At 35.9% G+C, this 27,889-nt stretch overlaps 1 protein-coding gene across 5 annotated transcripts in view; it reads right to left on the reverse strand.

Annotated features, from left to right (window-relative positions):
• Positions 1-27,889, reverse strand: part of SRBD1 (S1 RNA binding domain 1) — a 132,438-nt gene that overhangs the window by 89,639 nt on the left and 14,910 nt on the right. For all 5 annotated transcript variants that reach the window (XM_054063412.1, XM_054063411.1, XM_054063407.1 and 2 more), the window contains 7 exons: positions 26,911-27,007; positions 25,413-25,548; positions 20,479-20,582; positions 16,331-16,438; positions 10,436-10,593; positions 8,922-9,012; positions 7,543-7,650 (listed from right to left, as the gene is read on the reverse strand). In XM_054063412.1, the coding sequence (XP_053919387.1) occupies positions 7,543-7,650; positions 8,922-9,012; positions 10,436-10,593; positions 16,331-16,438; positions 20,479-20,582; positions 25,413-25,548; positions 26,911-27,007 (802 nt within the window). The remainder of the gene's footprint in view (positions 1-7,542; positions 7,651-8,921; positions 9,013-10,435; positions 10,594-16,330; positions 16,439-20,478; positions 20,583-25,412; positions 25,549-26,910; positions 27,008-27,889) is intronic.

Genomic DNA, 27,889 nt, shown 5'->3' on the forward strand with positions numbered 1-27,889 from the left:
TCTCAAAAATATCAAGACACTCAGATGAACTACTTTTGTTTCACTGTAGCAATCTAGCAAATTTAAGATCTAAAAATCCGCTTTGCTTTAAAACTACTAAATCCTTCTTCACTTCTAAGCTTTGGAAGTCTTGAACAAGTGACTTTAGGCTGGAGTAATTTTCAGTGCCATCATGGGGAGCTCTTAAGGAAGAAGATTGCATTGGAAACACCGACGGGCACGCAATGCTAAATGATATATATATAGGGTTTTAAAGACATCCACTACCAAGTCAGGCACACTCCAAAAATAAAATCCCCCTGCTCATATTATAGTTTTAGTAGTTCTATGCTGAACATTAAAATTGCTACTACAAACATTTACTATTAACTCAATTTTGTTCTAAGTGAGCTTTAGGAATGAAATGCCCAGTCTTGCTCTGTGAATACACCTCATGCATACAAACATTCCAAAATTACTGTCAGGGGATCCGAAGGGCACACTGTGCAGGAACAGTAGCTCTTGTTCATTTTATACCCTCCTCCTGGTGTCTCACAATAAGTTTTTACCTTTCTAACTTGTTCTTGTTTTGTGTTTGAAAATATTTTTGGATTCTTCCGCCTCTTCACCTAACTTCTGTTCCCCTGCAATACCAGATGTCTTCTAGCTGATTAATTTAAAAAAAGATGTGTTTAATTTATCTGAAAATAACAAATATCTACAAGACAACAGCTTGCGTACAAATTGCTGCTCAGTGGGAATCATAAAATAAAACTGAAAATATGGATGTCACTTTGCAATCCCACACATAACTGACTTCTCTTAAAAAACAAAGGGGGAGGGGGCAAGAGGAATTAATTGTGATAAATTTCTCACATTGATTATCTGATTTGCAAGAGTATCTGAGATCAGTACATTTCTAATTGAAGAGTACACAAAGTTGCCCTTGGCCATATTGTCACATGCTTAACAGTATTTCATCCTATAATCTTACCTAATTTTACAGAAGACTTTGTCTGTTTAGTATCTTTTAAAGGTCTGAAGAGATTACACATCGAAACTAAATAACTTAAAATCACTGCTTGACAATACTGTTACTGATTTTCTCTTGCAAAGAGAAAACATAGAAGTGAAGTTGCATGAACAACCTTCCTCTTTTCCCAAAAACTATTTTCCCATAGATTGTCCTGGACCCAAGTCAAATACGCCTCGGTGTTCTGCAAAAACAGAATTTTCCCTAAAGATTTCAATTCCTTTTGCTGGTTACTTTTACTTCCTGACCCCCTGCTTCACATTGCTAAAGTCTAGACTCCACACATATCTTACTCATTTTCTGAACTTAAAGGAATTCATACACAAAATAATTTTTCTTTCGAAGTGCCCATGACCATGAGTTCTTACTCAGGTGTGATAAATAATAACAAAAAAGTAACTTTTAAGAACAGGACAAAAGACTGTTTGGCTGGAAATCACTACATAATTTTAAAATGTTTTCATTGACTATATCCTTTTCATGCACATTTTAAACCTGTTTGTTCCTCAAATTATTTCTTCATTGTTTAGGACTTCACTAGAGCTTGAAAGAGATGAAAGCAGAACAAAGGTTCTTCAGTGCACATTTCAGACCTATGCATTGTTTCCGTCAAATATATACTCCCTTTGCCAAAACTTCCTAAAGTACTTTCTGCCTTCTGTATCAGACATCTAATGATCTAAGACCTGTAGGTGTGCATACATAAATGTGTCATCAATAGAGTTACATAGCTTAACAGACAAAAATAACAGCTTAAAAAAAAAAAATGAAAAAGAAACAGGAATAAAGTTTCCCATATCCCTACCCCTCTTTGTACTCTCAACAGACTTAATTTAACATTAATGCAGCAAGCAATAGCTTGTAAAAGGATGCAAACCAGCTGAAACATTTGACAGACAGTGTTAAATACCAGAGGATTCATATCAACCACTTTATTTGAAAAGGTACTTTGATGTTGGCTATCTTTCATGTACCTCTTTCATGGCACATTAATAAGGAAAACTGAGATGGGGTAAATTAAGTCCCAAGGTCATATCTAGAGTTACAGCACTGTGGGTACCTGATGAAATACGGATTAATGCTGCATGAGCACTGAATAAATAAAACCACTTCTGTTAACTACTCAAACAAGTTTTACAAGTAGTTCTGAACTTTATTCGGCAACTAGACTTCAGACATCTTAATCCCCCCACACTGCTTTGAAACCTAATTATCATAATGTGAACCCGAATGTTAGGTCCCTTTCAAACTGCGAGTGCTATGAAGCAGAAAAGTAATGGGAATTAAGCTAATGTAACATTAGAAATGTAGAGGCATAGAACTTGAAAGTGGCATTTGTTAAATGCTGAGAGAGTATAATGTAGATATTCAACAACATAAAACACACATTTAAACTGAAAAATATATTTAAAGCATGTGCAGACACCTATAAAATACAGGCTGACCTAAAATCCTTTAGAACAAACATTTTCAAATCAATTTCTTGCCACCAAGATTCAACTTCAAAAGGTATTAAACAGTTCTATTTTACCTTTGCAGAACACCTCTAAGTATTCTAAAGCACACAATTTAAACATTCAAGAAACCCAATGAGAACTTTACAAGACCTTGCAGACTTTTCTCTATTTGTCACAGTACAAAGTGTTTGAACTTAATAATTTACTGTTTAATTATGTTGGTGGAAGTTTCAAGAACAAAAAAAGATTTTGCCGAAAATGGAAGAAAAGGATTTTGTATCAACTTTAAAACCAAGTACAACAGAAATTAAAAACCAGGTACAACAGAAATTAAAAATCAAGCCACCTAAACAAACCCCTAAAAATACACTTGCCTGGCTGCATTCTTGACTGCTTGTTGAAAACAATTAACAATTCAGGATACCTATCAAACTTCCCTTTAAATAAGAGCTCAAATACTTAATTCTGAGTGTACATTAATGTAACAATCATATATTAAAAGTCAAACCAGTAAGAATTGTTGTGTTGTGACAATGAAACTACTGATGTTGAAAGAAAAAATGTGATTTTATTTTTCCAGATATGATGATCAAGCTGTTTGTGTTGTCCTGCTCTAGCCTAGTTCACCTGTTATTCAGATAGCTTTCATTTCCAAGATGCCTACAACCAACAGCAATCAGAGAAACAGTTGCAGTGATTGAATATGGAATGAGATTCCTGAAATACTTTTTCAAGATTTCCATTTAATCCAAAAAGGATGAAATCCTAAAAGTTTATCATCTGCCATGTTAATGTTTAACACACTGTTGTTTCATTTACATTTCTGGTTCTGTTAAAACAAATACACTTGTCTAAAACAGAACATCTGTTTTGGTTATAATACAATGTATCTTTGGCAAGAACTCACAATAGAACTAACATAAATAATCAAGAATATTTACTGAACCTTCTAACAAAAACTGATTTGTAACAAAAAAAATTAAGACTAGATATGACTGTCTCTGGGCTTTAGTCCAGTCCTAATCTAAGTCAATAAACATAGCTCTAAAAGGGAAACTACATTAAAAAAAAAAAAAATCCCACAGTTATTTAGGTTGGATTTAGGTACCTAAAAGCACGTTGGTTATAAAAATAGTGAAAAATATTTGCTTTAAATCAAAAACTGTCAAACTGAGTACAGACAGGGTTTGAAGCCACATGAAAAATGGTGCCATATGCCTCATTTCCTACTACTGTCTTCACTGATTTGTCTTCTCTTTGGAAAACTTCAGTAAAACTGTACATAGTTTGTACTTGCCATTGCTGAGGATTTGCTCTTTTAATTGCTGGCTTTTCATGTACTTATTAGCACCAAAAAAAAACAAAGCAGTCATCAAATAAAATATTGCAACGTTTTTGAGAGAAAACTGAAATGAAGAAACTGAAATGAAAATTACGGAAGTCTCAGTTCATACTGACACAACTGAAATATTTTAAAGCGAGAATCAGTTAATTTGCTTTTTGCCACACGACTTAAAATAAGGTGAAATGATGTACTCAAAGTCCGTAGTTAATTGCTCACTAGAGTCAGTTATTAAAGCCAAGAAATAACCTCATGCACAATTCTGAACTGAATTATTGTATGGAACTTTAGCAGCAGAGAGACTATTTCAGCATATATCAGCATATGGTGCATGTACATGCAAACAATTGTTTAGCTTGTAATTATTATTAACCTTCATTAGACAGCATATCTGTCCAAACTAGTTTTGCACACACCAATTGCACACAACTTTTTTTCTAAAGCTATGGACTATTATTGTCTCATTTCCCTGAAATTGCACGATTCAAGTTCCAGATGATGAACATGACAGAAAAATATGAACAGATTTTTATGTTTGTATAATAATTTCTGATCCTATTCTCCACTTCTAAAAAAAAATTAAGTAGTATCATATTACAAGCTTTATTTACTAAGGAAGCTGAAGTCTGTAGTACCTCTCTGTCAGCCACCTTTCTGAATGACAGCTTTAAAAAGTCGACTGGGATTCTGGTTTTAAAGCACTACAAAACAATCCAGCCTCATCTGCCAAGCCACTTTGTATTTGGAGTCCTTTAAGGAAAAAGACTGTAAACACAAATACCATTGGCAATTCTCTGAAACTTGCACACGGCAATGAATTGAGCTCTGTTTTGCTTGGCAAGGATTTCCAGGGCAAGGACAAAGGTACCTGTGCGCAGTTCAGTGCATCACTGTGAGAAGCTGAATGCTTGGGAAATGGTATCCAGTTATGTGCAACTGACACATTCTGTTACGGTTTAGTTACTAGAGGATTTTTGTTTGGTTCTTTTTTTTAATTACTATTTTGTTAAGGGTCTTGTAAGGTTTTTAGTCCATTGGTTGCTTTTTGATTTGTGGTTGTTGATTTGGTTTTAACTCCACAGTTCAAACACTGAATTGACTTGTAAATCCATATTCTAGTTACAACTACAACCTGCTAAAGCAGATAATCTTTAAAAATTAACTGTTCCAACACTACTTAAACTGCTTCTTATATCTTATTTGAAAAATAATTTACAAAGATCACCTGATCTAAAAATTGATCAGGTTTTCACAGAACTGATTAGAGATCTGTGTTCAGCCTGTGTATAATATAAACAAAGCCCTGATATTTTCCCCTTATCATAAGAAAACAACATAATTAAGGAGAATACATAGAAACAGAGAAGTTCTCTGTGATCTGAGACTGCATGCTCTGGAGGACTTTTTTATTTAAAACACGAAGAGAATCAGCAGAGCATAAATATTCTGCCAAGTCTCCTTTCATAGACCCCTTTCAAGAGGTATAGCAGTTCTCACAACGTACGCCTACTGTCACCTATTGCTCAAACGATAATTCTGTACTAATCGCTCCTCATGTAGCAAGTATCACCTACACTTTTTAACTCAGACTGGCATAATCTTCACATATTTCACTAGATTATCTGAAGTGAGGAGGTACATGTCCACACATCATTCCTTTTTGTTACTGAGAAATAGCAAGGAGATTAAGGAGAAACTTTTCTGGAACTAGAAAGCAAACAGAGTAGCTATCTTGCAGGATTTAGTGGCATGGCTGGGACACTCCAGCACTGGATAATGCAATGAGATGCACATAGAATTAGTTTATCAGTAAGGACAACATGGGAACCCTGATCCTCAAGAAAAACTCAGTCAAGACTGTCAAAATGTGACAGTTCAGCTGCAAGTCCACCTTCTTCATAAACCCACGTACATAAATGTACACACAAACAGCAGTCTACCACCTTCAACAGCATCAAATACATCACCTATGGCATGCAGTACAAAAAAAAATTACAGGCTTCTGGTTCTCGTTTTAATACAGAGTAGCTCAGTGTTCTGCATACAAATTCTGAAGCAGGGACTAGCTCTTCACCACACAGGAGCACAGCACAAGAAAACCATTGACAATATAAACGTGTACTGAAAGCAATTGATCATACCAATTTTTGCTTCCAGGAATTAATCTGGCAGGTTAAACAACCGCATTTGTATATTTTTCCCACAGATATCACAACAAATTTTGGAAAAAGTGAAAGGTTAAAAAATTACCTGTCACTACTAGAAAAAAATGAACCAACTTGATAACTTGATTTCTGCCCTAGAGCTTTTATACCAATTTCTATTTCACAACAGTTTTTATCAGTTCCAAGAACCTGATAGCTCTACTGGACCAAAAAAATAAATACTGATAATTATTTTGTAAATTTTATAATCTTGTACTAGAAACAGGGAGAAAATATCTAGGCAAAAAAGGAAAACGTAGTGAGAAAACCATCTCCCACAGCACTAAATAAGTACGTTTTTCTGTTAACTAAATAATTCTTTACATTTTGTAGCATGTGATTAATAAGTAAATAAAATCACTATTAATCTTTCAGACAAAGTACTTACGTTAATGTAATGGATTTTTAAACTATATGAAGTGAACAACAGTGAAATTAAACCTTTGCCAAAAAACATGTAGTATGAGGTGTTTTCCATTATCTACAGTCATTAAAAATCCACTGTTTTCAAGTTGGACTCAGGAAAGAGGATGTCTATTTTTCAGAAGCTTTAACAGCCTCCTTCCTTTGCAGACAATTAAAATCAGAAAAATCCTGTTATGTCTCTAGAAATAAAAAGGAGCATCATATCTTGCACAAATTTACTTAGAAGTCTTAGAAACAACGATCAAGTGCAATTAAATAATGGCATAAGTTAGTAGTTAGTAGGAATAATATGTTCTTTGAACATTTCTGTAAGATGACTTCTTAACCTATGGAGAAAGGATTCCATTAAGAGAGTGAGTGAGTGAGAGAGTGTGTGTGTGTGTAGTAGTATGAACAGAGAAAGGCCATAACTTTTTCAAAAATTTAGAGAACTCATTTCAGTTTGTTAATACAGGGAAAAGTAAATATTGCGGTTAAACCTCAGCACAAAAGATAATCCAAAGTAAATCACCAAAAATGCTTTAAAAAAAAAAGTTGTGAACTAAAAACTAAGCAGTTCTGCACAGAAGAAAAGAACATTATATAGTACCGTTTCCATCTAAAGCTGAAGTTGAAGTTTAAAGAGGATATATATACCTTCACTATTTTCTGCTGGGTATTAACAAATTATTTATTTCCAGACCATTTAATACCCATAGGATTAGAAAGCATTCCATCCTACAGTCAGATAACACAAGCATTATCATTTGCAATTAAACCTCATTTATCGATAAACAAACATGCGATGCCAAACACTGGTCCCCGTTTGTTCGAGCTGCTATTCTCACATACCATGTTGCAATGGTAATAGCAATAGACTGAACCTTAGGAAGGTACAGTAAAATGCTTCAGTAAGTCTCTTTTACTGACTCAGGAGAACTACTTTCACGCTTTAAAGAACTACAGCCGTTTTCCTTTGGCTAAAAGGATGGATCATGCTTGACTCAAAAAAGAAAGACAAGGCAATAAAAAAGAAACATTACAAAAAACGACAATTAAAACTGACTGTCAAGTTAAAATATGCTGAACAGTTGACTATTGCAGCAAGCAAAGCAATCTTACCAGTAAACAACATCCAATGGTGCAAAATATTTCTTCATAATTAAGTCAGCAAAGTAAGCTTCCGTTTCTCTGCAGGCCGTGCCATTGCCAATCACAACAGTGCTACAGCTTTGCATGGAGTAAAAAGATAAACAATTACCCTTAATTATTCTTTTAGACTTTTTCATATACAGCATTCAACGCATGACAATGATCCATATATCTTATTTTATATAACACAACACCCAGATTTAATGAGAACATATTCCTAGCATTATCACATTGTGTTTAACAGGTTTTCAACAGGATAGTTCAAGAGATAAGTCAAAATATTCACTTCTGTGTAATGGAATTGAACAGTGGTAATATCCGCAGAAAAAAACCAAAAATGATACTTCATACTCATAAAAGAAATATAGTGTTATTTACAGTCCTCATATAATTTCATCTCATATTTTGCTAATCTGTTAAGTGTCATGAAAAAGGGCAGAAACCCAAGCAATCAGCATCTTAATTCCTTAATGGGAATATCACAGTTTGCAACAGCTTTCAAATCATTGACTCTGATTGCCCCCACCACAGCCAGTCAGCAATCAAAATACCTTGCTTAAAGTCAATCTAATGCCTAAAGACAAACTGGACTGTATGCTGAGGCAGTTCAGCAGCTGATTCGGTGGACCAGATGTCTGTCCACAGGGGATCCCAAAACAGTTGGATACAGCAACCCTTTAATCATGCTACACCTATCTACAAGTCTGCCTGGAGATCTATCTGAGCAGGATTTCCTTAGCTTAATAAAACTCCTCCAGTGTCTAAATACGGCTTTTGGAACAGGGAAAGATCAATGAGTGATTTGGGGGCTGATGGGGGAGGGAAGTGTTGGGGGTAGGAAGAGTGAGGCTAAATTTATTCCTTCACTGAATGTTAGTTTTTATTCCTAAAAATAAATGGATTGACAGAGCTTCATGAGGATACATTCATAGCATGTAGCCTTAGTGACGCTCGAGGCTTGATTTCCTATGCTTCTAACATATACATAATGTAAAAGCATTAACACAGACTAAAAGAAAAATAAGCCGTGAACTACAAAAAATAATTTCAGTTAAATCATTAGAATACTTATTCCACACAAAAGCAAGTATTTGAATAGTGAAGATTTTCTTCACAGTAAGAGTCATTGGCTACTGGAACAGGCTGCCCAGGGAGGTGGTCGAGTCACCTTCCCTGGAGGTGTTTAAGGAACGGGTGGATGAAGTGCTTAGGGACATGGTTTAGGGAGTGTTAGGAATGGTTGGACTCGATGATCCAATGGGTCCTTTCCAACCTTGTGATTCTGTGATTCTGTGATTTTTATTATATTTGGCAAGAAAGAGTAATAAATAGAAGTTTCTTTAGCATACTTGTACTGGAGCAGAAGCCTCTTTATCTTCTCAGCTTCACGAAATCCTTGACCAGAATGTAAGTAAACAACATCGGTATGGAGTATCTGACCTAGAACGACAAAAGACAAAGCCATTTGATAAAAAACACAAAGATCTAAAAGCTATATTCCATGGAAATATTGACATTAATTTGATGATTCACAAAGAAAACTTCTCAATATGCCATCTTTCGCCTTTTTTTTTTTTGCATCTGATTAGAACAAATGTATGGTGAGCAGAGTACTAAAATTCTTCGGCTGCCAAAGTAGAATCATAGAATCATAGAACACTTTGGGTTGGAAGGGACCTTAAAAAGCATCCAGTTCCAACCCCCCCGCCAGGGGAAAGGACACCTCCCACTAGATCAGGCTGCCCAAGGCCCCATCCAACCTGGCCTTGAACACCTCCAGGGACGGGGCAGCCACAACTTCCCTGGGCAACCTGTGCCAGTGCCTCACCACTCTCATAGTGAAGAAATCCTTCCCTATGTTTAGTCTAAATCTGCCCCTCTCCAGCTTATACCCATTACCCCTACTCCAATTACTACAAGCCTTTGTGAACGGTCCCTCCCCAGCTTAGATAAATGAAGTAAATTATATCATCAAAGAGAAAAACTGCAATTCCCTGCAAAAGATTTATTGCTCTATTCTTGTACATTTTACAGATCTTTACAGTACAGTAAAGAGAGATGAAAATTGGGAATGCAGAGCTTGAGGTCCAGGAGCATTAGAACTCCAACACCAGCTCTTGCCATCATCCTACCTACCATATCTGGAAATAGCTCTATTAGTGGTACTAATAGCTTATGGTGCGATGCAAGCTAATAACCATTTGCCTTACTTTATTGCCATTTTAACATTTGTCAAGAACACATCCACCCAGGGTGAGTGTAAGGAAAGATATATTCTCAGACAAAAAGCAATGACAAAATAAAGGGAAAACAAATCATTTTTGCACAGACCTAAAGAGGCATCCCCAGATCAGACTAGGATGAACCAGAAAGGCTCTCCTCTATATCTGTCAAAAAATTGAACTAAAGAAGTTCTGCAAATACAATGTTTCTGACCTCACATTAACACACCTACTCCTAAACAAAAAGGGCTGATCAAGTATCCAGATGTCCAAGATATTACCCATGAAAAAAAGCAAAGTACAGAAAGTATTTGACTTCAAGTTCTTTGTTAAACAATAAAAATGCCAGATGTTCTCTTTGCTAACTACGGAGAAGAACAATTATTTGAACCTATAGTCAAGAAGGCAGAAGGGACTTCAGATTATATTTTAGAGAGGAGTAATAACAACCAAGCAGACAATGGAATCCAGGTGCCAGAAACAACCTTCAGCCTGAAGAAACGAATTTGTATGACAGGATGCAACACTAACAGCTTAACAAAAAAATCAATTTGATAAAAAAGTAGGTTTTAAAACTATCCTTTCTCTAAATAAATATATTTTCTTCAGTCCTTTCAAAAATATTTGAAATTGAAACTTACTGGTTGGTGAAATAATTGCCAACTTGCATCCATGTTTGTAGCCAGGATCTACTCCCATCAAAGTACGGCCCCTCACAGGGCTGGTCAGAAGCAACTGCCGGAGATTTCTCCCAAACATCATAACAGACTCTTTCTCTGCATCAGATGTCAACTTCGATCTTAGAACGATGAAAGCAAAAAAACATTTTCTTCTCAATTAGCTTTGAAATGCATTTTTCAATTGTTCTGAAGTTATAAGGCTCTTTGTAATTATATTTTCATTATCTTTAATGAGATATTACACTTCCAATTAAGTTTTTGACACTTTAAAAAAGGATCAGCTATATGATCTTCTCATTCTGGTTCTAAGAGAGTAAATCAAAATAAATAGTTTAATAAAAATACTTATAAAGATGTACACACAAACTAATGTTCAAACATCAACTCATAATTCTGAGCAAAGAGCAGCTTCCTGTCAAAGTTGATATCCAATTGCAAAGAAAAGTAGATTTGAAGAAGTAACTTTCCAGTTCTACAGAAAGAGAGGCAGTAGAGAGAAAAGGGAAGAGTCGAACCATTTAATTGCTAAGACAGCATGACTCATAAGACATGTAATTTTGTTATTAACAAATTACGTTATTCAGCAGTCATCACAGAAGTATACAGACTTGAGGTCTTCCTAGAAGAGTATTCCACTTCCTCAGAAACAAACTAGAAAGCTGATGGGCTCACAATGTTCTCTACCTTCCTTTTCCATACTCTTCAACAGAAAGAAGTTAGTGTAACAAGAATTTACTTTGATGACTTCAAGCAAGAATACTTATTGCAGAGCGTTATGAGAAATGTATCAGTCTTGTTGAATGAAGGCGTGCAAGATGCATGATGTCTTATTTGCCAGATGTGGCCAGTAAGACAATGACTGATAAGGATAAGCGGTTTTGTCATGGTATGGAATCTTATATAAAAAAACAAAACTGAGAAAGTAACAAAGGACAAACATTATTCACCTAGCTAATTTCTTTATCTTTTGCAGGTACTCTGCCATTTCCAGCTACATTACATTCACAATAACTACAATAACTGGACAAACAACAGCAATCCAGTAAAGCCTTCATATAACTTGAAGGGTAGTCAGTGCTCCTATTCTCATTTTTCTTTTACTCATCACTGAAAAGAAAATAATATCTGGGTTTATTTTTAAAGAATAAAAACACTGCTTTCCAGCTAAATAACCTAGAAGAATGGAGCCAGGGAAATTACTCAAGTTGTTTAGGTCAATCAAGGCATGACACAAGCGAGCTACAAACAGTTCAAACATAACCCTTCAAAAGGGAAATTCGAGGTGATGGGATATAAAGCTGTTCTAAACAATTTTCAGATGTCAAGGAACTTAAAGGAACTGACTTGAGTTCACCCAGGACCCTACCAACCAAACAGCTAAACCCTGTTTAGTCCCACAGTGGTACAGAAAGAGCTGGTAAATCCTCATCATCTCTCATTTGTAAAGCAGCCTAGACATAGGCCCAGGTTCTCTCTCAAACATTGTTGATTGAACATTTTCTAAGCAAAAGTTTCCCTTATATCTCCATGGTTTTTGGTTTTGTGTATACCAAATTAACACAAGCATCATTTAAAGTGAGATGGTGAAGGGTATGTATGCACTCCATGACTCTTCAGCAATTTAAATGTACCCCAGCACCAAAAAGCAGATACTCTGTATATTGCCATGACTGAAAACAAGAATATGTGAAAGGCTGCACTAGTTCAGTTAAGTGGTCCCTCTACTTCAGTATCCTGCACAAGCAGCTGCCTGGGGAGCCGATACATGATACAGTAGCACAAGCATACCTGTCCCATAATCTTATCTCACTATTTCCAGCTCAGAATATTTCCTGAGCTTGACATGATTTGTCTGTTTGGTAGCCTATAACAGATCTATTGTCCAACTTTCCAGTCTCCTACTGAACACACGGACATTTCTGGCATCCACATAGTCCATTGGCAGCGAGTTCTGCAAGTCCATCACAAACTGTGCAAATAGCTGCCACCTTTTCGTTAGAAGATTATTAATTTTAATTTTTATGGCCTCCTAAGTCTTAAACTGTAAGAGAGTAAAAACTTACCCCTAGAAGCCCTGTGCCAATCTTCACATGGCATTGATCTCCAAGTCCCCTCTTTTCCGAGCTAACGTGTTATAGCCTACTTAATGCTTTATACAGAAATTATTCCATACCTTGTTTACCTTCACTGTGCCTTTTATACTTACAGCAAATTCTTTTACTACTTCCCCTTGTCTCCTCCCAGAGGTGAGGGGACCAAAATGGTCATTAATATTCCAAATACAGGTCAACTAAATAGATGATTCATTTTGTCTTTATCCCTTAACTAAATAATATCATCTTCTGAGCGCGCAACATTTATGTGGAGCTACCTTCCACACAGCATCTTTCCTGAGTAACAGGATAGCTCAGAGCTCATAATATTCTACGTAAGTTGAGAATTGTTTCCCCTCACAAGCATAATTTTACACTTGCTCATCTCCACTGAATTTCAGTAGCCATTTCCTTTCCTGATCATTCAGTCTTGCAGAATCCTTCTCTCAGTCTGAAAAAATTAAACTAAAATAACCTAAACCACAGAACGAGCTTCTTCTGGGGAGAGTCCATGGACAGAACATTTCAACGCCACTTGTGAGATACAAAAGAAAAGAAAGCAAACACCTAAGCCTCGCAGCTGTATAGATCTTCTACACACATGCACAGCAGAGATTCAACCAGCTACATGTGCATAGAAATGAGTGGCTAGTAAACAAAGGAAAGTTGAATGCTCTTGGACTGGAGGCTTTGTACACAGACAGGCCAAGTTCCAGCTTTCCTTCTATGCCAGAGATATGGAGTCCCTATTGTTCACAAGCTCAGCTCCTCTCACACTGCAAATTGACATCAGTCCACCTGTGAAGGGAGACATGTATGAATTAAAATTGCCCCTAAACACATGCTATTAGTTACGTGCACCTTATAGATATCAAGTCTAAAATTGGCATGGAAATACAGAAATTTTTATAGTAACAGGAAATGTTACTAAAAGTGCCAGGTGTGTAGGGGGAATGTAACATATGTCCTTTCTATTACACAATATCCTGTATTTTTTAATTTCACATATAGGCATCTTTTCTCTCTATCTGTCTCTCACTCAACACTGTATCAATGACATGATCTACTATCCTAAGCGCTGGCAGATAATTTTAAGTTTGGTATAGTCATTTGACCCTTGAACAAGTATGAAGCTACCTCAAACAATCTAATAGTTTTCCCCTCTTTTTAGTGTACTACTGGCTTCACTCAAATGGCAAGATGCCCAGCTTCATGTTTTTCCAATTTGTTAGAATTCTCATTAATATGGCAGAGATACAAGGCAGAGGCGGACAGCAGTCCTCCTCTCTAAACACAAGAGGAATGGTTATTCTGTAAAAAATAAAACAAAACTCTTCAGTTGCTACTTCAAAAAAGTATCAACCAAGTTAGATTTTTCGATCCCCTCCCTTGAACTCTATGAAGCACAGAGACTGTACATAATTAACAGGTATGTTGTATAAAAGCGAATAACCCAATCATAACCTACTGGTTTCTATATTTAATGTTACAAGAGTTAGTTTTTAAACTGAGTTTTAAAACTCCCCACTCCTATATGCAGTCTGTCAGGCAATCTTTTCTGTGGAAAAATATCTGCAAACTAGCTTCAGGTGTGAAAAAAGATATAGAGAAAAATGTTTGTGTCCCTGAGGACAGAGGCGAGAAAGCACTCACTTTGAGAAAGCATGGAAAATTAGGAAAGGATTATCCATTAAAAAAATATGTCCGTGCCACATCACTTACATCAAATCCTGACGGAATAATTCCATGCAGTACTGCAGCAAAATAAAACGTATTCAAAGAGCCAAAAGCAACACTGGACATGATTATACCAGATACAAGAAATTATGGTATCTGACAGAGTAGAAGAAAGGAAATTAAACAATAAATAAGTTAACTGTCTTGCTGGAAAGTTTCATTCTTCTGATTACTAGAAACACCAGAAGTTTAAGTACACTATTGGAAACTTTCTGTTCCAACATTTAATGATAATAAAAAGAAAGGGGAAAAAAATAACAGTGAGGGTTGGAAATCTTAATGCTAAAAGGGGGTTACTGAATACTTTAGCAGTCCTTGCAAGAGTCCTAAAAGTCACCTTTTGGTGTAGGCAGAAAGAGAAAAAAAAAGAAAGGTAAGGGTTAAGTGGTCATGGACCAGGTATACTACTGGCAGGTGCTCTGTATTCCTCTCTATAGGAGATGTTTCAGTATTTCTTAAACAGCCACTTCCAATCATGCAAAATTATCACAATGAGTAAAACATAAGCAGACATCCACTCAGGAACAGGAAGCAAGTTTTGTATTCTTTGCATGTATGTCTTGTGAGTGGCATTTTAGAGGTAGAAGGAAAGGAAGCTTTCTTTTTTTTTTTAATTAAGAGAACAGACAACGTTCAGCAATTTAATGCTGCAGCACCCCTCAGTGTTATGTACAACACACAGGCCAGTACAGCCCTGTGGTAGAAACCACAAAGCAAAAATATTATAAAGGAGCCTTAAAGAACCCTTACGCCAGTTTCCTTATTTATGGTAACACCAAACCCCACTACAAGATAAGTCTTTTTTCTTTATTTAGAAGAGTTTAATTGTAGAGGTAATTAAATGTACTGTGGTCACAAAAAAAAAAAAAAGAAATATTTGCTGTTCAAAACTATAGCTTATAATCCTTTTCTGAGGGGAAGAACACAGCAAACTAAGCTAAGGATGCTCAAGCAAAGAAGTGCTAGGAAAACAACACCAATTTGCAACAAGAGCACAGCCAGGCAGGCACAGAAGAACTAAATTTCAGAATGTGATTGCTGATTTTAGTTACTGAATAACCAACACGTCATTTAGATACAAGTCAGTTCAGCATTCCAGTCAAAGAAACAGAGTCTCTTCAATAAAATTCCGCTTAACTACCTCAAAACAGGCATTAAAATTTCGGTCCCATATTAGAAAGCCTTGCCAGAATCAAACATGCCATGTTTTGAGAAGCTTCTCTTGTATTCAGGAGAAGAATCACACCATCAGTACTGTTAGCCATTACAAGATAATGCTTTCAGAATGTCGACTTGTTGACATATTACATCATTTCAATTATGTGGTAAACTCCTGTACTATACCATGAAAATATCCTGTTTAATTACTGTTACTTTGACACTGAGTTTTCTATTTTCTTTAATTTAGAACAATATTACAGGTCTTAGAAGTGATACTTTGTCTGATGACATCATTACCACAGTACTGCCAGAAACAAGTTTACTGACTTCTCTAGAGCCACCACAATACCCACAAAAAGGTATCAGCTTAACACACCAACTAATTTATTCACCACAAAGTGCAGATGACAAACATGAGAGACAATTCCAATCACAACTACTCTGAAGGTTTCTTTCAGGCAGGTAAAAGAGAATCAGAATAACATCACTAACTATTGCTGTGACATGGTGAGATGCTAGAAATAATCAATGACATAATGGTTTATGCTAATACAAGGATAAAGATACGAGTACTATAGTAAAGTACATCTAAACTGTACTTAATTAGATATATGTACAAGCAACAAATATGTAAATATGTAAAACGTCTTCTCAGAATGATCTTCTCTACTGTAGCCTAAAGTGGATAGGGCCACAAATCAAATCTATAGATCCAAGACTATGTACCTCATTCCTCATTGTAAGCTTAGAGGATTAAAACCATGCTGATATTTTCAAATGGATAAAAGATCATCTAATAAAAAAGTTGGGGTAGGAATTGTTAAAAAATTGGTAGTATGAAAATACCCATTCATTCTGAGCTTACCTGAATTCTCTACAGAGAAGAGGATATATAAGACGTTTATATGAATCCTCTACTGAATTCCGTAGTATCCTCATCAGTTCTGGTTTTAAAAATTGTTTTGGTCTCCACCTGCAAAATATTAGGGGAAAAAAAGCATTTTACGGACATATGCAAATATTCAGAATTTAATAAAATTTAAAAATTTAAAAAAAAAAAAAGACTTCTACATTTTCTACAAAACCCCAAATAATTTGCAAATTATTTTCCCTTTTTACCTATGGCTGACATATTTAAAGTGTATATAATGTTGTAGAAAAACAAAAAAGGAAGTAATACTAAACACATGACTATTTCCTAAAGTTTTCTAAGCCAAACACTCCGGAGCATTTCCTTTTCTAAGGAGACTGCACAGTGGCATGACTGTAATGATAATTAGTTCAAATTTTATCTTAAAATTCACCTCAGTTTCAAAGCTCCCGAGAACAGAAATCCAAGATATTTATTTAACTGACCTTTTTGTTTTGGGCAATGTTACTGGAAGGTGGGAAGTCCGAAGAAGCACAACTGACTGAAAGATTGACCAGCCACCGAGAATGAAGACCCAGCCAGATATACTCAAACAGAAGTGAAGACTATAAACATTTTCTATTACAGTCCACCTGTTTTTTTTCTTTTTTAGAAAGGAGATAACATTCAGAGTTCTCTTTGTTTAGTGTATTTTTTTACATGCCTGGGCCCCTAACTGCAAAGTGAGATATATACATATTTTTTGTATGTCTGGGTAAGTTTTATGGTTTATTTGGTTGGGGGTTGTTTGTTGCTCTTTTTAATATGATCAAATTACAGCCATTAGACAATGTGTCAAAGTACAGGCCTGGCCAAAAATAGGACTGAACTTTACTTTTTACCTCATTTACTTTCACTCAGAAATACTGAGAATCCTAAACTGCCCATTCCCAGTCAGCTTTTCAGTTCTTTAAGGGAATCAACAACTTCCTGAAATGGCTTTTCCAAAAGTCTTAGCAAACAATGGTTGAAAAACGTGTGATCGAGTCACTGTGTTAACGTAGACACAGACATAAGAGCAGAGTTAAGCTTACCATTTAGTTTTACAACATCCAGAGTTGTGAACACTTATTGTACCACCTTATCACTTCGCTAACATTTTTTGCAAATATTTCTATTATACTTATTTGTAACTAGAGACTCGTTCCATACCTATATAAAACTGTCAGAGGCTTTAAGTCTCCCTATTGCCATCCAATTTTATAAACATGAAGTTTTTACAGATGTCAAGTATGACTACACTCCCCCAGAGAGTATCTTCACAACAAATAAGAATGAATTTGGAAACATGGCTGTTTCCATCTCTCTTCCATCCATTAGAGCTAATTACCAAACCTTTTCTCTGTAAATAGTTTATCGCAGTAGATATTTTTATTACCTGCCTTTATACAAATAAAAATTACCTAGGCAACATTCTATTAGAAATCCTATAATTGCTACAAATGCAAAAATATCCAAACAGTAAGTTCAATCATAGCAAAATACTGCATTTTAACCATTCCAATACTTCATGAGGAAAGAGAAAAATCCACTTTGCTGCAGAAAACAAAGCAAAGGCATGTGTGTATAATTTTAAAGATCAAACCCTATTTAAGCTTTCCTCCAAGAACAGATTTTTCTTGATTAAATAATCAAATTCTGACTTTCTAAGCCCTTTAAATGAAGCTCTATTTAGAAAAACTCCATATAAATAATATCATCTTACTCGGCTCATCAGCTCTCCACGTGTGTGTGCTTACAACAGGCACCACCATAAGCATAAAAAGCTTAGACTACTGACACACCCCAGAGAGTGTAACTGTGCATCAACAGAATTAACACAGGCCATATTAAGAACCTCTAGTATTTATTAATGACTGTCCCTGGAAGAGCACAGCTAGGCTTTTAGACTTCGAACACAAAAAGCAAAGTTTTGTTTCTCCCCAAAATATTACACAAAACTTGTATTTAGTTGATATCACACAGGCAGCACACCTTTAAGGCCTGTACTATAGAGTTTGCACAGGATCTGAGAACTTTGTCTGAAAACTGAAGAGACTGTCAAACATAGAGCTTCATTTCCAAGGCTGCAATCTCACGTTGGAACAAAGTTCTCACCCTTCCCAAGGAACAACTCCATGTTGTCTTTGCACTCAAAGTTAGCTAAGCAGCTTCTCTCTGGCCATTTCTCATTGATCCTTTTCCATGTCCCACTTCACAACTAAGTCTTTGGGACCAGTGCAGTTCTACAGTTCAAGGAGCTAAGTTAGCTGTCAAATCACAGATGTGTCACTTTCTGGAGAAAAATACAATCCATAGGGCCAGACATAAGGATATTGCCAAGATTTCAGCACAAACCTGAATTCCAAGGAAATATTGATTCTTCTACAGGCTAATAAACACTCTGAACTTGCAAAGAAAATATAGTCATCTTAGAGAGCATCTACATGGAGCTCTATGCACTAATGAATAACTCCAGTCTTCCAAATCCATTTTGGAATACAGTGGCATTTAATGCTAAAATATTTGCTTCAGAAGAACACAAAGGTCAGCACATTTGCTATTAATTTAATAAGCAGTAGGTGATACAGTTTTGTGTCTAGAATACCAGCCAAGCTCTGGAGCAATATGGCTTCTCTGGTTCTGCAACTAATTTTGTGTAAGACCTTCAGTAAATTATTTAATACCTTGGCAAAGTTTAGAAATCCTTGCCTCAAACGAAAGTTCGGAACCTTCTGCTCTCATCAATAAATTGATCAAATGAAAATAATTCAACTCCCATCCTTGGATACTCATGTCCAAGCTTGCAGGGCAGAATACGCATTTACTATTTGTCAGACTGATAACACAGCTGTCAGTCTAATGAAGAAGATCAGAATCTGTCGTAGCTGTTAATCCACCAAGATCTACTAAACCCACTCCTCCTGAAGCTTTCTGAAGCTAGAGAAGTTGTCCATAAATAGTAAAAACACATAAGCATACATAGTTCCATAAATGCTAAGTAATAATAAGTAGTTCCATTTCCAAGGTCAATATTCTTTTTATCTCAAGATGACTCACAGAAGTGTAATCAACCAAAAATATCGCAATTTACATCCCACTTTTGTTTGTGTAGCAGTGACAAGCTGTTCCATTATCTGTGGCTCACAATGTTTCCAAATTCTGTCATTACACAGTAAAAGCAAGACTGACAGATATGTTCTGCCTACAGAATATACATCTTGGGGGGGGAGGACAGAAATTCCATTATAGGTACTAAAACTATAATGAAACTTAAGTGTGTTTATGAATCCTGATACTTTCCTGGGAAAAGGAAAGTTACTTACTATTAGTCTTAGAACATACTATGTTATCGGGCCAAACAATATTTTAACTGTTTCAGAGGCTTTCATGTTGGAAACAGAACTATTAAATTTCTACAGTGCAATGGAACATTTTTACCATATTTCTTTCTTGGATTTGGTGTGGAAGAAAAATACATACTAAAGCAGTATTGCAGTATACGACTTTAGTCATTAAAAAGGGCACCTTTTCCTATTTTTTTTCCTCCTTTTCGTTATTCAATTTTAAAACACAAAGGTAGGAGTTTCTAAGACAATCTCCAAACAATGCCTAAGATCTCAAACTACTGAGAAAGTGAAATCTGTATTTTATACGTGTAAGGAAGATGCACAGTTTGGATCACAATGCTTTCCAACAGAGGACATCAAAGCACAGTTTCCAAGAAAAAGACTAGGAGAGATACTGCATAAAACAACATATATTTAACCTAAATTTTTGCAAAAAAAACCCCAAATTATGTAGCACTGAACATCTTACTACAGGTTTAAAAAAACAACTTGAGAGAGCAAATCCATAAAAAGAGTCACTCAAAATTTTTAAAAATTCAGTTGCTTCTAGAATGGTTCCAGAATTCCCCAAACACAGCCAAAGGCATGATATTTTCAGCATAATGCTACAACAGTTGGATATACAGAAAAAGAATTACCACTTGCTAATTTAATCTACTCTAATGAGTATTCATTTAAATTTTTCTCTTAATGTAATGAGACATGAGGTACATTTCAGTATGCAGCTGTCTATGGAAAAAAAAGATTTCTGCAAGAATATGTATCCATGCAGACCTTTCATTGACACACCACCAACAGAATTCATTCTTCACCCCGTCAGGAATGTTGACCTTCACTGTCAGGATCTTCAGATTTTCCCCTCGGTTAATGGCCAGAATCTGAGTGCAAACATAAATGGCAGAGACAGATGACACACAAAATATCCAAAAGATAAACTTATCAACATCTGTGTATGCACTTGCTTGACATTCTGTAGAAAATCATGATGGTGGTACGGTAAATCAGTTCACGAAGTACTAGCACGTACAGATAATATCCACATTTTAAACACAGATTAAATCACACTATAGCATAACAAATCATACATTTTGTCCTGGATATTACAATCTCAAGATCTAGTTATCCTAAACACAGTTATAGTACAAATCAGCATGAATCCAGTTGGTGGAATGATCTTGTTTAATAACCCAAGTTAAAACTCAAGAAATTAATCAAAAAGTGATTCCAAACAGTAATGGAGATGACAAAGGGAAAAAGTTAGTCTTCAGCTTAAGACTTCATTTTGCTCCCCAAGATCAATCCAAACTTAAAATTATGAATCAGAATGTGTGCACAAAGGTAATCATCCTAGTTTGGAAGAGGATGACTTTTTCAGTTATTCACACTTAATTCATAAATAACTGAAAATACTGTAGATATACTCTTTACATTAATATTAATGTTACAACCATAAAATGTATGCACATATTTGTGGCAGAGCCTTAGTACACAACTACATATTCACGATCTAAAACTAAATCTGGTTGCAAACATGCTATTTGCACACAGAGTGCTATTTTAAATGGAAGTCTGTGGCTCTACATTTAAAAACAGGATCAAAATACAAGTGGTGGATCCTGGTGGATACTCACCTACTAGTCTAACCTCTCTCTGTGTTCACCTCAAGCAATCTTTATAGTGTTTACTAAGAAAACTCACTGGTCAAGGGATTTTAGAAACAGAACAACAGTTAGAAGCAGCTACAAATAAAAGCCAGACATTTCTAGATTTCATTTTTCCCTTCCAAAATACTTTAAAGTGCAAAAAATCCCATAAACCTGCTAAGGTTGACTTCCCTGTATGACTACACATGTTGCTGTATGTAGTAGGCCCTGAGCACTGTCACAACAGAGCATTCTGTGTCAATCATGAACTTTAATTCAATCACTAGCTAACTCAGACATGTCACATATGTTAAATACAATGGTTTAAAATGACTCCAGGACATAGTACCAATTTATATTCCTCAGCCTTACTGCTTCTGTGACATACCAGGCCTGACATATCATTGAACAACAAAGCTAATAATAAAGATTGCATGTGAAATATTATAGCATCTAGTACCTTGACTGCCAAAGCAAATGTTTTCACGTAGAGATTAGAAAGACACATTTTAACAAATCAAATGCTTTCATGTTTACTCTAATTTTATTTCTAAAAAAAAAAAAGAAAGTTAAATGTCAAGCTAAAATGAAATCAAAATGATGCTCGCAACAGAGAATGCATTGGATAGAATTATAATGTCACCATACAGCATGCTGTTAGTGAGGTCAATATTTGCATCAATTTTGTTCCCTGGCACAGCATCTGGAGAACGTGTCAGTTGTCTGAACTTAAACCAGCTGTACTGCAGACACTACATTTTTATTCTTAAACAATCTGCCTATCCTCCTATCCTGCTCTAAGTGATATGCATTCAGAGAAGAATTACCATCCAGGAAATACTCAATTAAGAAAGTAATTACTGAATTTCTCCCCTCTCCCCTCCCCAAGATAATAAAGGTGGGTTTGTTTGGGGTTTTTTCAACTAACAGGTTCAAACACAGCTATTCATCTAGAACAAAGTGAACTCAGTTCTGGAGAAAGGTTGTTTTTATGCAAGACTAGAACAGATGCAGTGGCAAGGTGAATAACAACAACTTATATTTTTAAAGGAAAACAAGAACAATAATTTGATCTAGTCATAAGATTTATCAAATCTTTTTTTCTGTTTATCAGAAATATACAACATCCTTCACATTGCATAGCTCTCCTCTATGTTCCAGATTTACTTAGAGTCACTGAATAAGTTTTGCTTATTTTGCCAAGAACTTTAATTTACAATTCCTTTTTAAGTATGAGATTGAAAGTAGAGCACTTGCCTCAAACATTACACTTTACTCGTGAATTCTTTTCCTCCCATCAATTCAGTCATCTCCAAATAAAGGAAAGCAACCTCAAGGCGCACACAAACACTGAATTGTTTACAATCAGTCAAAAACTCAAAAACTATTGGAAGGTTTTTTCCCTAGTTATGACAGCGTCAGTATAGCTACCCAACTACATCCTAAGAATCCAGTCAGTTCTCCTTGCTGCCAAAGGAAGCAACAATGGCTGAACCTCCTGACAGGAAAATGTTCCAGCTGGAGATACCCAAAGGTAGCTGATCACGTCAAAATCTGGATTCAGGCTTTTTAAACAAATAAGGTTTTTTTTCTCATTTCACACTCAGTATTTTAACTTTTTTAGTTAAACAAGCCCACTCAACACCAGTCCTGATTATTTGTGCTATGACTCGAGACAAAATGGCAACTGTACAGAAAGTAACACAGAACTACAACATGTGCAATGACAGCTGCAGAACCGTAGAACCAAGCTGCAGTTTACTGCACCACTCATTTACCTCATTGTAATACAGGCTGCAAAACACACTCATGGCTACAAATGCTTTGGTCATACAACACAGTTTATTCTTTTATAGGTAACATGCTAGTCTACTGCCAATCCTCCTTACTTGCATGCAAGCTAGAGCATAATTAGGGTTGCACATAGACCTTTAAGATTACTAGTGCCTCCATACTCGGGCAATGACCAGTTTCAGGGCAGTATTTTATGGAATTCTTTATTTGCAGCTCTACAAAGAGGCGATTTAAAGCCGACTTCTACTTTTGCCTCTAGCTAATTGCATTAGCTAATGCTAATTGCATTTCATCATGTAATACATGATGAAAGACAACACAAAAGAGTGCAAAAATTTCCAATGACTACAGGACTACCAGCTGCAAGAACAAGGGTTACTTCTGCACTGGAGAGCCAGAATGGGAAAAGAAAGAGGCAATAAAGTTACTGAGAGACACAAGAACGAATAAACCAAAACAGATCAGGTTGATCTTAACATCAAATTAAGGCACATTAACATGCAAATTAAGGCACATTGTTGATCAGAAACAGTAGAGCCACACTATCACCATACTGACTGGGTTTGGGAAACCTGGTTTCTAGCGCCGGCTCTTGTTAAGCAACAGTTTTCACTATGCAAAATAGAAAAAAAAAAAAAAAAAGATGCCGTGGACAAGAAGTAAATTGTACCATCATCCCAGGAAACACCTGTACATCCACCATACATTGCATATCTCAGTATTTACCACTCTCAGTGCAGGAAAAACTAAGCAGTCTTTGACAGCTGAAGTATTTATTTAACAGTAAGCCACCCAAACAAAAAAAATCCACACAACACAACATTTAATCTCCTGATGAATCTACAAATCTTTGTGATATGTCACCACAATACTCTTAGATTTCTCTATTGGCTTTTCCAGACCCTTAGAAGGAAGTTTTCACCAAATAATTACAGATATAAACACAGTAAATTTTCATACTTATTCCAAAGAAATCAACTATAGGTGCCTCTTCAAACATCTACAGAAGACCTGTCTATTAAAATCACTTGTAGTTATTTAGTCTTTCATCTAGCATCATCTATACTAGGGGAAAGGAGGAGGAGATAGTTTAAAATACACAAGAATTATTTTTGTAACAAATTCATTTCAAGACATGCAAGAAAATCCTTTATTAATTTAAAACATTAGACTTTTAAAATAACAAGCAGAGAAAAAATAAGACCACATCATAGATATAAAAAGAAAAGCATTCTGTTGCAGTAAGTCAGCCTTCTAAAGGAAAAAGACATTTCTGGTTGCAAGCAGCTAAGAGGGTCTCTGTGTGGATTTTTTGGTTTGTTTTTTTATTTGATTTTTTTTTAAGCTCGGAAACTGTGACCACAACAAAAGACCATTCACTTGGTGATTAGTTATGAATCAGCACAAAGGTCTTGACAGTTGCACTGAGTGCACCACACTTCAGTAACAGGGTAGACAGCTAGAGTGAGACAGCCTATCAAGTCATCAGCTTCTTACCAGCTAGTAAGTTTGCTTCATTCCTTATATCTTTCTCTAGTCATATAGGTCTAGGATTGGTGCTTAGGATAACCAAAGAAGCTTCACAGAAGGGAATACTAACGATTTGCAAAACATTGTTTTGGAGTAGGGCATGGGATGTTCCCCTGAGCTGTTTCTGTAGGTCCCCTTAAATTTCATTTATTCTGGATCTTTCCCTGATACTTCTCATCAGTTTCACTTGACAGGTTTAGTGTCCTATGGCTCAGCACACCCGGACTCAGTGCTGCAGCAAACATCCAAAAGAATAACAGAGAATAAGCTTATCCAAATTTGCTTCAAATACTTGCACTCCAAGCAGCTTCCACTACTCTACCACCACTACTCCAGTCTCACTCCTACAGACCATAAAATATCCCCCAGCCTTTATCTCCCTCCTGATAACACTTGCTATGTATGCACTCGTCACCTGGGGAAAGGAGGGAAAACATGACACATGCTGAAAAGAAACCACATCAGTATTGAAACCCCGATACATAAATCATTATAAATATTTGTTCAATGAAAATTGATTAGACAATGGCAATACTGAATAAGCAGCCCTTTGCTCAGTTTCTTAAGACAAAGATTAATACCTCAGTCCTGCATTTCAAGAATATGACATTCTGTTACCTGTAGTAACTAAAAAGCAAAATCAGGTACTTTTAGAACCAGTTTTAAGCAACAAAATTCAAAAGCAAATTCACCTTTGCTGTAATCAAAATTCTAAGAAAAAATACAAATTTGTAGATGTACCTGATGATGTTGAATGTTCTTTATGTTGCAAGAAAACTCATGGTACAGTTGGAATTTATCAATATCTTTTTCATTTCCACTTTTCAAGGACACTTTTGCCAAGGCTGACTGGATACAAATGTACCTTTGCTGACATCTGAAACAAATGTTAATAATGTTTTACCATTAAACTTCTAACAAGTCATTAGTGCTTGTATTAAATAGAAATGAAGTTTGGAGTCTGCCCAATTACAAGTTACATTAAATCTAATTACCTGCAGAACTGACTGGAACATACCAACACAATAAATTCAAGCAGACCTCAGAAAGTTGCATAGAGACCTTCTCCTGAACGAAACACATACTCAAATGTCACCATCTGCACTTCAGTTTGGTCAGTTATTTGTTCAATTTCACACAACAAATTTTGTGAAGTTGCAAAAAAATTATAGTATTTATCTATTTTATACAAACGTAATATCTCTCTTTAACCTATCCATCCTCAGTACTGATTTCTTGCTTCAAGCACTTAACACCAATACAAGTTTTAATTATTTTTAGGAGTAACAGGGATCTCAAAGACATAGCTTCCTGAATGCTCTCATTATTATATGCACACTACACAGGATACAGGATCAATAGGATACATGAGCAGAGCAGTGCGTAGCAAACTAAGGACCTTCTTGTGGTCAAAAGAACAAAAGTGATAGCCTGGTAGTGACTGCACATCCTTTACAAAATCACCCCTTCACTGAAATGATCACACTGCTCTGCTCTAGCCTTTAGATGAAGTTGGCCACTACACACAATAAGCAGCAAACAAGGGTCAACTAAACAGAACTGAGCCTATTCGAATCAACACTGCATGCTCCTAACATGACACCAGTTGCTTCCTAAACCCATACTCCGCCCCAATGGTAGATAGCAGAGCAAGAAAAAGTAACAAGCAACTGTTACTCTGTCACACCAACCCTCGAGATATCACAGCCTTGAAGTCATTATGTAATATAAAACTCCAATTCAGCTAAAATACTCGAAGGATCAGTAACTACTGCTTTAAAACACAGTCATATTTATACACCTTATTGACTACCAATGCCAAAATCAATGACCCCTGCACAGTAAGTGGACTGACTGGTGTCAAGCAGTAAATATTGGAGCAAAAGCTTAAGCAGATGCACCTCTGATATGTTATAGCTTGAAGGAAGAACAAGGAGTGTTTTCCCTTACAGATCACTAACTGCAAGGGAGATCAGCTCTATATGGAGCCACAGCTTCTCAGTCTTTGGGACTCACAGCATCATGCCCTGTTCTCAGCAGATCTCTCCTTCACCAATAGCCAGGTGGACAGAAAGGCTAAAGAATGCACCTGCAGCACAACTGAAGGAATGGACCAATATCAATCTCTCAGTAGCAATGTTTTCACATCACTAAAAAAAGTCAGCTATGTATCTGCACACTAGGAGACTGAATCTTACCACGTAACTCGTAAAGTTTAGAAAGTAAGAGTCAAACTTACAATTTCCTGATAAAATCCAGTGTATCTTTATCTTTAGCAAAGATGTCGGCTAATATATGCTGTACTCCAGCCTCTACTTCCTGGATAGTTGAAAGCCCTTAGGGGAAAAAAATTAAAAATTAAATTAAATTAAAATTAAAAAACATATTAATATGAAAAATTACTTTTCACAACAGCAGAAGCACTAAGAAAATACAAACAAGCTGAAAGGAAATTGATGCAAGATATCCAAAGGATTTGCATTCTTTCATTGAAGAATCCTAATTCATTAGTTTTTTGTTAACCAAGCTTCCTTTCCAAACCATCTGAAACCATTATATCTTTAATGAGCCTAAAGTGACTAGCACCATAAGTCAAAATTACATTAAAAAGAGAGAAAAATAATATTTTTTTCTAACAAATCTTGATGTTTATGATGCAAATAAATTACTTACAACAGAAAAACTGGATATTCAAGTACAATTTTGAGGTCGCAATATAATGAGTAATTGCAGCAGAAATCTACAAGTTTTGCTACTGATACCGAAACTGCCAAAAGCCTTTGCAGGAAAACTCATCTTTTCTCTGTGTAATAGTTTTATATTTGCACTGGTTTGAAGTAGGAGTTTGCATAGTGACACTTCCAAGGTCAAGGCACCCTCATCCTCTCCCACAAAACACTGTTCAAGCAGTGAAGTTACTAAATGTCTCTGGAAACAAAATATTCTAGAGACCTGATAACAGAATCATTCACTTCAAAAAAACGGAAGAGGTCGCATGGCATTCTTCTTAGCACAGTGGCTGAATTGGACCAAAAAGAAGACAATGAAATAAACCTGACAAATTATATTTTAAATCAATATATCTAACTCTTTCTAGTAATGGCAAGTGATAAATGCTTCAGAGCAAAAAGCAAGAATCCTAGAGCTGGCAGATGCAGCACTGTCTCCTCTAACACACATTATTTTTCACTCTGTCGTCTAATGGACTACCAGTATCT

The sequence above is a fragment of the Cuculus canorus genome, chromosome 3 (assembly GCF_017976375.1).
Source record: "Cuculus canorus isolate bCucCan1 chromosome 3, bCucCan1.pri, whole genome shotgun sequence".
NCBI classification, from domain to species: domain Eukaryota; kingdom Metazoa; phylum Chordata; class Aves; order Cuculiformes; family Cuculidae; genus Cuculus; species Cuculus canorus.